The sequence below is a fragment of the Ascaphus truei genome, chromosome 2 (assembly GCF_040206685.1).
Source record: "Ascaphus truei isolate aAscTru1 chromosome 2, aAscTru1.hap1, whole genome shotgun sequence".
Classification (NCBI taxonomy): Eukaryota; Metazoa; Chordata; class Amphibia; order Anura; family Ascaphidae; genus Ascaphus; species Ascaphus truei.
In genome coordinates, this window is record NC_134484.1 from 133,892,524 (window position 1) to 133,906,240 (window position 13,717).

Sequence of the window (13,717 nt, forward strand, 5' to 3'; positions counted from 1 at the left end):
ACAAATACATATATACACATATCAGTGATTCCCAACAGACCACAGAAGGTAGGGGCGATTGAGAGAAGAGTGGGGGGCAGGAGGGGGTGAGGAAAAGAGGGAGTAGGAGCGAGACGCAAGGGATAAATACATGCAAGGCAGGAGGGGGGGGGGAGAAGAGTTAGTGAGATGGATGGGAGAGAGATACATGGATAGATTGTGGGAAATAGAGGTGGCTTTTGAGGTGTGACATTTTGTGACTGACCCCTCTCGAAGTTAATATGTGTCAGCCAGATAGGGGTTCCCCGAGATTTTTTGAAATACTTCAAGGGTTCCTCCAAACAAAAAAGGTTGGGAATCACTGACATATATACATACATACATCATATACACACACAGTTAGGTCTGGAAATAATTGGACACTGACACCATTTTCATAATGTTGGCTCTGTACGCCACCACAATGGATTTGAAATGAAACAACTAAGATGTAATAGAAGTGCAGGCTTTCAGCTTTAATTCAAAGGGTTGAACAAAAATATTGTGTGAAACGTTTAGGAATTGCAACCATTTTCATACACTGTCCCCTTATTTCAGGGGCTCAAATGTAATTGGACAAATTAACACAATCATAAATAAAATGTTAATGTGTAATACTTTGTCGAGAAGCCTTTGCAGGTAATGACTGCTTGAAGTCTGGAACGCATGTACATCACCAAATGCTTGGTTTCCTCCTTTGTGATGCTTTGCCAGGCCTTTACTGCAGCTGTCTTTAGTTGTTGTTTGTTCGTGGGTCTTTCTACCTTAAGTTTTGTCTTCAGCAAGTGAAATGCATGCTCGATCGGGTTGAGATCAGGTGATTGACTCGGCCATTGCAGAATATTCCACTTCTTTGTTTTGGGTCATTGTCCATCTGTAAAGTGTAGTGCCGCCCAATTAACTTCGCTGAATTTGGCTGAATCTGAGCAGACAATATATCCCTATACACTTCAGAATTCATCCGGCTGCTTCTGTCACATCATCAATAAACACTAGTGACCCAGTGCCATTGTAAGCCATGCATGCCCATGCCATCACACTGTCTCCACCGTGTTTTACAGATGATGTGGTATGCTTCGGATCACGAGCCGTTCCAAGCCTTCTCCATTTTTTTCTTCCCATCATTCTGGTACAGGTTGATCTCAGTTTCATCTGTCCAAAGAAAGCTGTTCCAGAACTGGGCTGGCATTTTTAGATATGGCTTGGCAAAGTCTAATCTGGCCTTTCTATTCTTGTGGTGAACCCTCTGTATTTCCTCTCGTGAAGTCTTCTCTTTATGGTAGACTTGGATAATGATATGCCTACCTCCTGGAGAGTGTTCTTCACTTGGCTGGATGTTGTGAAGGGGTTTTTCTTTACCACGGAAAGGATCCTACGATCATCCACCACTGTTGTCTTCCCTGGACGTCGAGGCCTTTTTGTGTTGCAGAGCTCCCCAGTGCGTTCTTTTTTTCCCCTCAGAATGTACCAAACTGTTGATTTGGCCCCTCCTAATGTTCCTGCTATCTCTCTGATGGATTTTCTTCTTTTTTTTTTTGCAGCCTAAGGATGCCCTGTTTCGCTTGCATTGAGAGCTCCTTTGACCGCATGTTGTGGGTTCACAGCAACAGCTTCCAAGTGTGAATGCCACACCTGGAATCAACTCCAGACCTTTTACCTGCTTAATTGATGATGAAATAACGAAGGAATAGCCCACACCTGTCCATGAAACAGCTTTTGAGTCAATTGTCCAATTACTTTTGGTACCTTGAAAAAGAGGGGGCTACATATTAAATAGATGTAATTCCAAAACCCTTCCTCCAATTTGGATATGAATAACCTCAAATTAAAGCTGATAGACTGCACTTTAAGCCCATATCAATCGGGTTGAGGTCTGGACTTTGACTGGGCCATTGCAACACCTTGATTCTTTTCTTTTTCAGCCATTCTGTTGTAGATTTGCTGGTGTGCTTGGGATCATTGTTCTGTTGCATGACCCAATTTCGGCCAAGCTTTAGGCACGTTCTATAGTGCCGTGCGCGCGTGGAATTTTAGTTGGCGGACGTGAGTCAGCCCTTCTATACGAGGGCCGCGCAGAGAGGGGAGCCGACAGGGAGCGGGGAAATAATCTTTTCACGTCGCGACCGGCGCTAAATGTATGTGTGTGTGTGTGTGTGTGTGTGTGTGTGTGTGTCTGCACAAACGTAAGTATTTAATTTTTACCAATTGTTGGTTTTTTTTTAAATAAATAATAATTTGCACATGCATACACACACATATACATACATACACATACATACACATACACACACAAACACAGTACCATCCCAGTACTGCCCCTCTCACTATATTTACGAAAAGCATGCGGCACGTGCACGCACGTTCGCATAGGGCCGCACGCTCTATATAACAGCCCATAGCTATCGGACAGATGGCCTCACATTTGATTCTAGAATACTTTGGTATACAGAGGAGTTCATGGTCGACTCAATGACTGCAAGGTTCCCAGGTCCTGTGGCTGCAAAACAAGCCCAAATCATCACCCCTCCACCACTGTGCTTGACAGTTGGTATGAGGTGTTTGTGCTGATATGCTGTGTTTGGTTTTCGCCAAACGTGGCGCTGTGCATTATGACCAAACATCTCCACTTTTGTCTCGTCTGTCCAAAGGACATTGATCCAGAAGTCTTGTGGTTTGTTCAGATGCAACTTTGCAAACCTAAGCCGTGCTGCCATGTTCTTTTTAGAGAGAAGAGGCTTTCTCCTGGCAACCCTTCCAAACAAACCATACTTGTTCCGTCTTTTTCTAATTGTACTGTCAAGAACTTTAACATTTAACATGCTAACTGAGGCCTGTAGAGTCTGAGATGTAACTCTTGGGCTTTTTGCAATTTATCTGAGCATTGCATGGTCTGACCTTGGGGTAAATTTGCTGGGACGCCCACTCCTGGGAAGATTGGCAACTGTCTTGAATGTTTTCCACTTTTGAATAATCTTTCTCACTGTAGAATGATGGACTTTAAATTGTTTGGAAATGGCCTTATAACCCTTCCCAGATTGATGGGCAGCAACAATTGCTTCTCTAAGATCAATTCTGATGTCTTTCCTCCTTGGCATTGTGTTAACACACACCTGAATGCTCCAGACCAGCAAACTGCTAAAACTTCAGCTTTTATAGAGGTGGTCACACTTGCTGATGATCAATTTATCAAGGGCATTGATTAGCAGACAGGTGTCTGCTACTTAGCATCTTAATTTCTATGGAAGCAGTAAGGGTGTACTTAGTTTTCCACACATAGCTTCTCCATTTTGGCTTTATTTTTGTTAAATAAATCATGACAGTGTAATATGTCATGTGTTGTTGTTCATCGGAGGTTGTATTTACCCAATTTTAAGACCTGCTAAGGAACAGATGATTGTTTTGTCCTGATATGTAAGACCATGGAATTCAAAGAGGGTGTTCCTCTAAGCAAAGATGCATGAAGGACGAGACCGCACACAGGTATAATCCATGAAAGCTGTATTAAGATGACCAGCACACACACACCAACGTTTCGGTCCTCAGAACGGGACCTCTCTCAAGGAAGTGAACAGATAGAATGAATGTGACAGCTATAAATACCCAGCACCAACCAGTGAAAAAACTCAAAAATCAATTAAAACCGTCAAACGTGCGAACACAAGGCAGCTGTAATCAAAAGGTAAGCGCATTCATGTTTGCAGGAGGCCCGGTCAGGCGCCATCTTGGATCAGTCACAGCTGATCGTCCCCAGCCTGCCTCTGGGTGTAGCATCTATTGTTGCCACTGATATCACAGCTGAGTAACTACAGGATCGCGAATGCGTCACCAAATGTAAACAAACTGGAGAATCGGAGTAGACACCTGCAGATGCCCGATCGCGAGTGTCACAGGAGTAAGGGAACAGTGAAGGGGGTGTAAGGAAATAGCACCACAGTGAGAACACTGTAGGAAGACTCACGTAAAGCATAAACGGGCAGAGTCTAGTGACATACTGGAAATTAGAAAAATGCATACCGGGAACAGGGGGGGGGGGAAAGGAGAGAAAGTAAGGGGGGGGGGGGAGGAGAGAAAGTAAGGGGGGGGAAAAGGAAGGAACAACGTGATAGATGGGAGGATAATAGAGAAGGACGAGAGAAAAAGGGGGGGGGAAATGAGGGAGGAAAGAAAAAGGAAAAAACTAAGCTACAAGACAGCATTTTGTGAATTTTCCTGAACATGCTGGACCCCAGCTGAATTCTTGCTTTTTCTGATGGAAGTGATCCTCCATAAGAACTTCTTTAAGTTTGAAAAAGGATTCTATTTACAACTCATGGGGACGGCAATGGGATCAAATATGGCACCCTCCTATGCCAACCTCTATATGGATGTCTACGAACAGACATCTGCTCAATGATACCCCCCTCTCAGAGCACATCCTGTTCTGTACCCGGTACATCGATGATGTGTTCCTCATCTGGGGAGGGAGTGAGGTAGAACTGCAACAGTTTGTAGCACAACTGAACCAGATTTCATCAACCATTCGGTTTACTCAGTGATACCAGCGTGGCGTTTCTCGACATGGTCATATATAAAACTGGAGCTGCGTTGGCTACAAGATTTTTTTTAAAAACGGATAAAAACTCGCTTCTATATGCTACCAGCAACCATCCGACTGCTCTGAAAAATGGTCTTCCTTACTCCCAAATGCTTAGGGTCAAGAGAATTACTAGTGACCCTATGGAAGCAGAGGAGTCACTACAGCGGATGGCTCTACGCTTTTTTGAACGTGGCTATAAACCAATGATATTGAGGATGCCCTTAGGAGAGCAAGGGCTATGGATATTACAAGTCTATTAAGAACTGACCCTAAGCCGACTACAGATGAGCGCTTGAATATAACCACCACATTTTCCACAGCTTCCCACTTCATAAAAAAAAAAAAGCAAAAAGGCTAATTGGCATATCCTTGCTAATGATGCTAAAATTGGGCATGTTTGTAAATTTCCACCGAGGCTATGCAATCCTAGAGGATGCAATATTGGGGATATGCTCACTTAGGCTGATTCTACGCTAAAGTATGCATCACCTTCCTATCTTGGCTATCCATCAAACCAGGGGCATTCTGTTGTCATGGCTGCATAAATTGTCGTTACATGCAAACTGGAAATTCGTTCGCACATCCACAGACTGGAAATTCTATCAAGATAAAAAAACAAACTATCTGAATTGCGAATCTCGTTTTGTTGTGTACTTCATTAATTGCCCAGGCGGACTTTTCTATATTGGTAAAACTTCAAGGATGTTCAAAGAACGGATGGCGATCCATCGGTCTACCATCCGGAAGGCGCTATTCAAAACCGAAGTGATGAAGAGTTGCACCACTTGCCTGTTGCCAGGCATTTTAGACAACACCAGAACAGTCTTGCTACACTTCGTTGCATGCCGTTTTTACAGGCCAATACTTCTACACGTGGTGGCGACAGGAACAAACAACGATTGCAACTTGAGACCAGGATGATTTTTGAACTTAAGACGTTGAGCTCTTTTGGACTCAACGAGGACTACAAACTGGGTTGTTTCCTGTGAGGGTCCGTATCTAGATCTTTATTTGTGCCTTTGCCCTGGTCTGCTCCCCTCTTTTTTTCCTTTTTCTTTCCTCCCGCCCCTTTCTCCCCTCCCCCCTTTTCCCCTCCCCCTTCATTATCCCCCCTCTTTCCCTTTGCTCCTTCCTTCTCCCCCCCTTCCTTTCCTTAAGCCAGGGGTACGTGATCTTCTCCAAGGCATTTAAATGAAATGACTGGGGATCGCGTGAGGCCCCTGCAAAACTCCACTTACCGGGATTCAGCCGGCTGTGAACCGTCGCCATGGCAGCGCAGCCTCAAATGATGCCACAGTACCATGTGACGCGGATATAAGGTGGGGGGGGGGGGGTGCGCGAGAGCCGGGGCAAGAAAGACAGGACAGCAAAAGTTTCCGCTCCCCTGGCTTAAGCAATACTCTTGTTTTTGGACAGTTGTTGCATTGACCATTTATAGAGCATAAGATATGGCAATAATTAAACCCCAGTATTCCACAAAGAAAGGATTACCTGTAGACTAGGGTGGCAGCCAAAATCCAATAACGTTTTAACAACTTGCAGGTGGCCTTTGTTAACAGCAATATGGAGTGGAGTCTGTCTGCGTTTGTTCCGAGCATTTAAATCTGCACCACCTCTGTGTAACACCTCTATCACAGCACCTTCATCTCCAAAAGCAGCATGGTGCACTGCCCTATCTCCATCTTTGTCCTAAAGAATGAACATTTTGTTTATTTAATTAATACACCCAATACAACAAATTTTAACTATTTGATTGCATTACATTTTCAGAAATTAATAAAATACTGGAAGAAAAATATATTTTCATAAAAATAAATTGAAGAAAAAATACTAACGTGCTACATACATACATACATACACAGCAAGATTGTGAACAATTGGCCAAAAGATAGTCACATTTGAAGATTTATATCAATAATAATATATGCCATTCAACAACTGTGGTGTGATTTGAAAACACTAAACAAACTGATGGTATAAGTTAATTTTGATCAAACTTATTGTAAAATGAAAGACTGCAATGAAAATCTGAAAGCTTTATCAATGTGCTGTTCCTGTGCCTTATAAATAGGCTTTTCTGTCTCACACAAAATATTGTCAGGGCCATTATCTTGTAGTATTTCATCAACAGACCAGTAACAGGTGCACTTAAAGTCCAGCTAGTTCCAGCTCTGCATTTGGGGCCTCAAAGTGGGGAACAATATCTGGATTTGCTTTTCAGTGCAGTACGTATGCTGCAAAGCCCATAGAAATCATGAACTAGCATGAAGCAGATAGTGAATATCTGAATTGCACACCGAATACATAATTGAGCGGATTTTAAACAGTGTGCATCATGCTCGGGCCGGCTCCTCCGTCTGGCCAGATTGTGTTGCTGCCTACCAAGTGAACTCCGCCACACTTCCTTCCCTGTTTAAGTTTTCAGGAGAACAAAACAAGAAATAGATGAAAATCTTAGGAGGATATGCAGTCAAAATGGCAAAACTGCAAACCAACACTGGTGCAAGTTTGGGAACGCCTTAGATTGCTGTACAAATCAGCTTGCTAATAGAAGATCTGTTGTCTAAATTTAGCATAGGTTGAACTTGATGGACGTACGTCTTTTTTCAACCTTATCTACTATCTAACTATGTAAGATTAAGCACATTCTCCTATACGTGCCCTAGTATCGATGCTTCAGTATGTGCAAGCATTGGCACTTCTATGTTCATCTTTCCAGAGTATCTAGTATTCCCACAGTGCTGCTTAACTATTATCAGGAAGGACATTTTGGAAACTTCTCAGATGTGGTCATCAGATAACACACTAGGAGGCAGGGAACAAAAATTAACTTCTCAGGCAAAAAAAAATGCTATTTCTTCAAGCCTAGGGTAAATTAGAGTAAAAGGAAAGTCTTAACCAGTGTTTCTCAAAAGATTTCACCAAGAGCAACTACACTGAGTGACACAAAGTTCTATGCTCTTGGTCTTTGATTGTGTGTACTTCAAATAGAGCAGCATTAGACTGAAAGCATCGGTGGCAATACTTAGAACTGAAGAAAATGATCTCAGTTTTAAAATGAAACACATTTAGCCTATGCTGAAAGGTTTACTGTCAAATAACTAATACAGGACTGGGTTACAGGAGCAATATAGTAATTTAGGAAAGCTACACCAGTTGACAGGAAAATAAAACTGAAAAGGTCTTTTGAAACACTTAAGTCTAGTTACCTCAGCTTCTACATCAACATTTTGCTTCAGAAGTAATTTCAAAATGTCTACATGTCCATTCTGGCTTGCTGCTTGCATAGCTGTGTGTCCAGCACATTGTCCATTTACCTAAACATGAAATGAATTGGCAAGGATAAGGAGCAACAAACAACATGAAAATAAGACGCAACATACAACGTATAGTTATTTAAACAGAACAATTCCCAACTGTTAATATGTTTAAAGAACAGGGCAGTAAAGTCTGCATACGAAACCAAACCAATATATGAAAAGACAAAAAACAGATTTTGGCGGCATTTATAGGAATTCTGATTTTTCTCTGCCTTTCAAAAATGTCATGATACCAATGAGCTAAAGTAGTAAAAATAGTGAAATGTGAAAGTGAAAATGATGCTCACATCCACGTCCTGTCTCTTGAGTAAGTCCTCCACTTTGGCCACATCTCCATTTGCTGCAGCTTTCACCAATTCTTCATTAAGGTCTCCAGATTCTTGCGTTTCAAACAGCTTCTTCAAAAGCTGTGACAATCGCTCTGTGGATTAAAAGGAGAAGCCGTTGGTAAATTCCACAACATTTACTGTTTGATATCATGCTAATGTTCTCGTCAAATATTTTTCATAAACTTTTTTGCTGCCGGATTGCCAACAGGCTACAGAGATTGGTTGGCATGTGATTGCATCGTAGCAGTCATAAGGTCGCGACTACCAAAGTCGGGTAAGAAAGTGGAGGGGGCCCCACATCCATTTCAATTTGGTCAACTTCTCGCATAGAGCCCCATGAAAACCAGAATTTTTACACGTTATTAGGGCACCATATAAAGGACCATTCATAATTGACTTATTCTCTCTGCCCGACACATGGTCCTGTAGCACAATTCTGTATTATATGCACTCCAGCATGGCAATTAGATTGTAAGCTCTTCGGAGCAGGGACTCCTTTTCCTAAACGTTAGTTTTAAGTCTGAAGCACTTCTTCCCTTTGTGTTATTTATATCTTATTTATATGATTGTAACTATTACTGCTATGAAGCGCTATGTACATTAATGGCGCTATACAAATAAAGACATACATACAATTAAAATGACTTGGGATAGACCCAAAAGGTATCCTAAATATGAACGAAAGCCAAAAATCTAATTGGGTCTGAGGTTTCACAACAGAGAGGAAAATTGACAGACTGGTTCAAACCAAATCTCATCTGCGGTCAGTTTTTATGCATTACATGTTCCAATGGGAAAGCGTGATTAGCATGAAATTGTGAAATAGGAAAAAAATAAATAAAGGCAAGATCGTGAAACTTACCGCCAGTTGCATTGCTAATTGCCGAGCCTACAGATGCCACCTTGGAAACAGCAGCTGGGTTATATGTCCAAGAGGTTCCACAAACTTCCACCTTCAGATCACTGTCTGAATAAATCTGCTGTACTCTGCCAACTTTACCCAGAGTCTAATCAAAAAGATTGAGCGGAAAAAAATCAAAATTAAGTATCTATACAAATGTATGGTCAATATTTTTTTAGAAATATGTTAGCATAGCAGTTAGATGTATAAAATGCTGTATTTGTATTCTTGCACCCAATACACTACAATGGATAAAAGGAAGCCAGGCTAACGTACAACATCACACTTTTTAAAATGCAAAGTAGACCGCAATAGTATTCCTTTTTCCAAAGAAAGCTCTATTTCCACAATATTTATATTAAAAAACACATCACTGATCACCGACAGTGGTTTAATTTCAGGTAATGCAAATTTAAGGATTATTTTCCCTCAACTCTCTAGCCCTTAATACCCCACAAATTCAATTTACATTGCTCTTATACAAAATGCCCTTTCTATTTTAAAGAGGCAGTCCAAGCGGTACTTTAAAAATACGTTTTCAAAAATTGCTTTTTAAATTACCTTTATTGATAAACCAAGTAACTAAGCTACCCATCAATTCGTTCACGTGATCGATACGCAAATATCCTTTTTCCCAAGGTTCATCAAATGGCTGACACTCAGTTTCAATCAATCCTTCAGTCAGTGTAACTCAACACCTACAATGTTTTCTAAGGCGAAGCTCCGCTTGCTTGCGAGAGTGCGAGCTCTATCCATGCCACTCTGCTGTAGCACAGGAGATCTGTGCTCAGTGTTGCGGGCATTCTGGGGCGTGGCGGACGCGTCACGAAGCTGGTACACCCTTATTGGCTGAACCAGCTCACGCGGCAGCCACCCAAGACAAAATGTATGGTCTTCTCAAAACGCTGCCGCGTCAACGCGCTACTTTGTCATCAGGCACACAGGCACTTGGCTAACTACTATAGCCAAGTACTGAATTGTGCCTGACGTGCAAGTGTGCGCACGTAGCGAGGCCGCCACTATAAGCTCAGCCTTATATTATTACTAGGGTAACATTATCTATTGTTACAGTTTGCAGCTGGGAATATGGACAACAAATTGTCACAAACAGGAAAGTGTTACAAAAATCTTGCACTGCTGGGGAGGTGAGTTAATACCTGCTATAGAAATCAAAGGATGCTCAGTATATTAAAACTCATTAAAAATGGCATTAAGAGTTGAATAATAAAAAATATATATATATTCTATTATTTAATACTACAGAATGTATTTTAAAAAAACACATGTAAGATATTGCATGGATTGCTCCTTTAAGGAATACGTAATTCCTGATTGCATACTGTCAAGTTAAAGTCAGTCATTTTACAGTAGAGGCCATTTGCTCTTTAATTTTTTTGTGCTTGTTTGATTAAGTGAACTTTTAAAACAAAGAGAAATAGTTGTTGCTCAGTTGTATAATGAAATACTTTCCCTTACTGCTTGACAACAACTGAAAGCTAGACATGTCTTCATCTTGCGTCAGTGAGTATCAAATCAACCAAATTAAGGAAATGATCACTTAAGATTATGGGAAATTCCAATTCAAAGATTAGTGCCCATCATAAAGACAAACGTGCATCAGTTGGCAATTATGGTTATGGTAACAGAAATGAACTTCGGAACAGATTCACAGACTGTGAAAACTTTTACTTAACTTCTTCAAGAAGAAGAATCCAAATAGAAAATAGACATTGATTAGACCAAATGGAATCAAGAATGACATTGACAATATCCCAACAAGAGACACGTGATTGAAGACTGTACAGTTCTTAATTTTTTTGATACAAGGAGTGATCACCGATTGGTTCCCTGCAAATTTATCTCTCAACGCAAAGATGGAAAGAAGAACAGATTAAAAAGACAAAACAACCAAACTCCTGGATTCAAAAAGTACTCTTAATTGTCAATGATATGCTTATCCATGGGAAGGTCCCGTCTTTTGCCTTATTACAATCTAGTTGTGATTTTCCCTTCTCTGAATTTTTGTAATGCCTCCAGATCAGGCACTACATCTAATCTACCTATAAATTAGATTGATCTCATAACATAATCTTACTCTGTTTGAGAACTGGCATTTACACCAATCACTTACAGAAGGAATTACCACCTCCACATTATACCACTGTCTGGCTCCAATCAAAATTAAACTAGGCACATGACAAAGATATGACCATCTGCTAGAAGGACCATAACACCAATTTAGACTTGGATATATAGCAAGATATATGGGAGGCCTCCTCCGAAAACTCATCATGCGTCGTGATCAAAGAGAATATCTATAAACAAATATATGTATGGTTAAATTATTTTCTCCCAGGTGTCTCCCCATTGTGTTGGCGTGACAGTGGTATTATGGGGACTACACTGCACATATTCTGGTCCTGCCCGAAAATTCAACCACTAATGGAAGGAAGTGCTTGCCTTAGTATATAGGATCATGCAGGTCAATATTCCCCATGATCCACTACACAGTATTAAGGAAACACAGATAACCAAAATTATCTCACAAATTTTAAATACCACTGGGTACTATTGCAAAGGGCTGAAAACAAACCCCCCCCCCCTCCCTCTCTCTCTCTCTACAGAAAGTAAATCAAATTTAACATATAGTATATATGGAAAAACTCACTGCTTACCTAAATGGCTCCACTTCACAGTTTTTTAAGTGACTTGGGGCCCTTGGTTCTGACATGCTGGAATATCACCGTACTATATCACAGCACTGAAAGAGATTAGTCTTTCAGCAAGAGGTTTGCGATTGCCATAGAGAGTCGGAAGTCTCTCAGAATGAGGTTCATACTCTCCGCATAGAACCTTACCAAGAGATCAGTAGTTGCCGCACAGAACTGGAAGTCTCTAAAAAGGAACTTCACAGTCTCGCTGAGGAGCTGGACATCTCTCAAAAAGCTGTCTACAGTCTTAGTATGGACATACACACCTGATCTCCCTCATGCCTCCCTGCCACCTCTTCTCCTGTAAATGGTGTTAACCTTTTCATTTAACACTGACCTTCCTTAAATTTTACCCCACAAATCAAGCATCCCAATAGCCTGCCCTCATGGCTAGTGTCCCACACTCAGTCACTCCTACCACCCATTGTGACCAAGCACTGCCATCTACAGCACTTATTCCCTCCCCTGCTGTCTCTGTATGTTTCCCATTAAACCTCTTAGATTGTCAGCTCTTTGGGGCAGGGATTTCCTTTCCTATTGTCTGATTTTGCTGCACTTATTGTATAATTATAATTCCCTGTACTGTATTCTTTGTGAAGCGCTGAGTACACTTTTGGCGCTATATAAAAAAAGACATACAATACAATCTTAAAGTCTCTCAGAAGGAGCTTCACACCCTCAACCTAGAGATAGAAGTCTCACGCCAGGAGACCGTGAGTCTCAACTCAGAAGTACCTACTGTAAATGGAAAGAGGACTACAAGGAGGCCCTGAATATTAGACTTTAAAAAGAGAACCTACAATGCTGAAAGAAGAAAATTCTGATTTGACTGACCATGTCAATGAAAAGGAAAAGAATCACGAGCTAGAAAAAAAAAGAAAGAAACTATTGGAATATGAAAAGTTAGAAGCATTGGAGCAACGCACACAAGCAGAGCACCTACTGCAGAACCTACTGGAAGGTCTGCGTACGCACCTACAGATTGCCAAAGAGAAGCAGTGGTCTCTGCAGGAAGACAATCTTCAGGCTGCTAAAGTAGTACAAGTGCTGCAGGAACATCTGTTTACCCTGTATGTGCCCGCAAAGCCTCATGAGAAACTGAAGGCTACCCTGAGCATCGCTAGAGGCCAAGCGACTCGGTACAAGAGGGAGCACAAGGTGGTCCAGAAACTGAGGCAAGCAGCTGCGGCCCGAGCAAAGAAATCCGCAGAGCTCCAAAATATAATGAAGAATGTGTTGATGCACACTCAGAGCAAGCTCCAGAAACAGGATTCTCTCGCTGATGAGCTAAACTTCTTAAAAAGGGAGAAAAGCAGCAGAGTAATTCATAAGTACTACAAAGCTCTAGTCCAAGCAAGGTTGGAAAGAAAAATGTATACGTGCAAATGCTCTGCAGCGCTCACCATACAGGCTGCCTACAGAGGAATGAAAACATGTCGGCTCAATAGCAATATAAAGCAGCCTGCCTTCTCCAATCCATATGGAGAATGCAACATCAAAGAAAGAATTATGAACATTTGAAGCAGTGTTTAATCTTACTCCAGTCAAATGTTAGGAAGTTCCAGCAGCAAAGATACTACAAAAAAATTGAAGGAAGCTGCTGGTGTGATTCAATCCAGATATAGGTTCTACATCACAACCAAGTAAGCTGTGCGTTGCTATAAGCGCACCCACAATGCCATCTCAGTACTACAATCGGCTTTCCACACAAGTCAGAAAAGAAGATCCGAATTACAAGAAGCGCAATACCAATACAGTAATGCTACTGTGGCCCCATGACCCAAGCCATATTCCTCTCAATGAAAATAGCCACTAGAAAGATACAGTCATTGGCTAGATTGAGGCAAAACTTTTCCGGTGTT

General features: G+C 41.4%; 1 protein-coding gene across 1 annotated transcript in view; it reads right to left on the minus strand.

Annotated features, from left to right (window-relative positions):
• Window positions 1-13,717, minus strand: part of MIB1 (MIB E3 ubiquitin protein ligase 1) — a 74,962-nt gene that overhangs the window by 25,109 nt on the left and 36,136 nt on the right. The window contains exons 8-11 of the mRNA XM_075588514.1: window positions 9,106-9,250; window positions 8,202-8,335; window positions 7,804-7,911; window positions 6,059-6,283 (exon numbers count right to left, since the gene is read on the minus strand). Of these exons, the coding sequence (XP_075444629.1) occupies window positions 6,059-6,283; window positions 7,804-7,911; window positions 8,202-8,335; window positions 9,106-9,250 (612 nt within the window). The remainder of the gene's footprint in view (window positions 1-6,058; window positions 6,284-7,803; window positions 7,912-8,201; window positions 8,336-9,105; window positions 9,251-13,717) is intronic.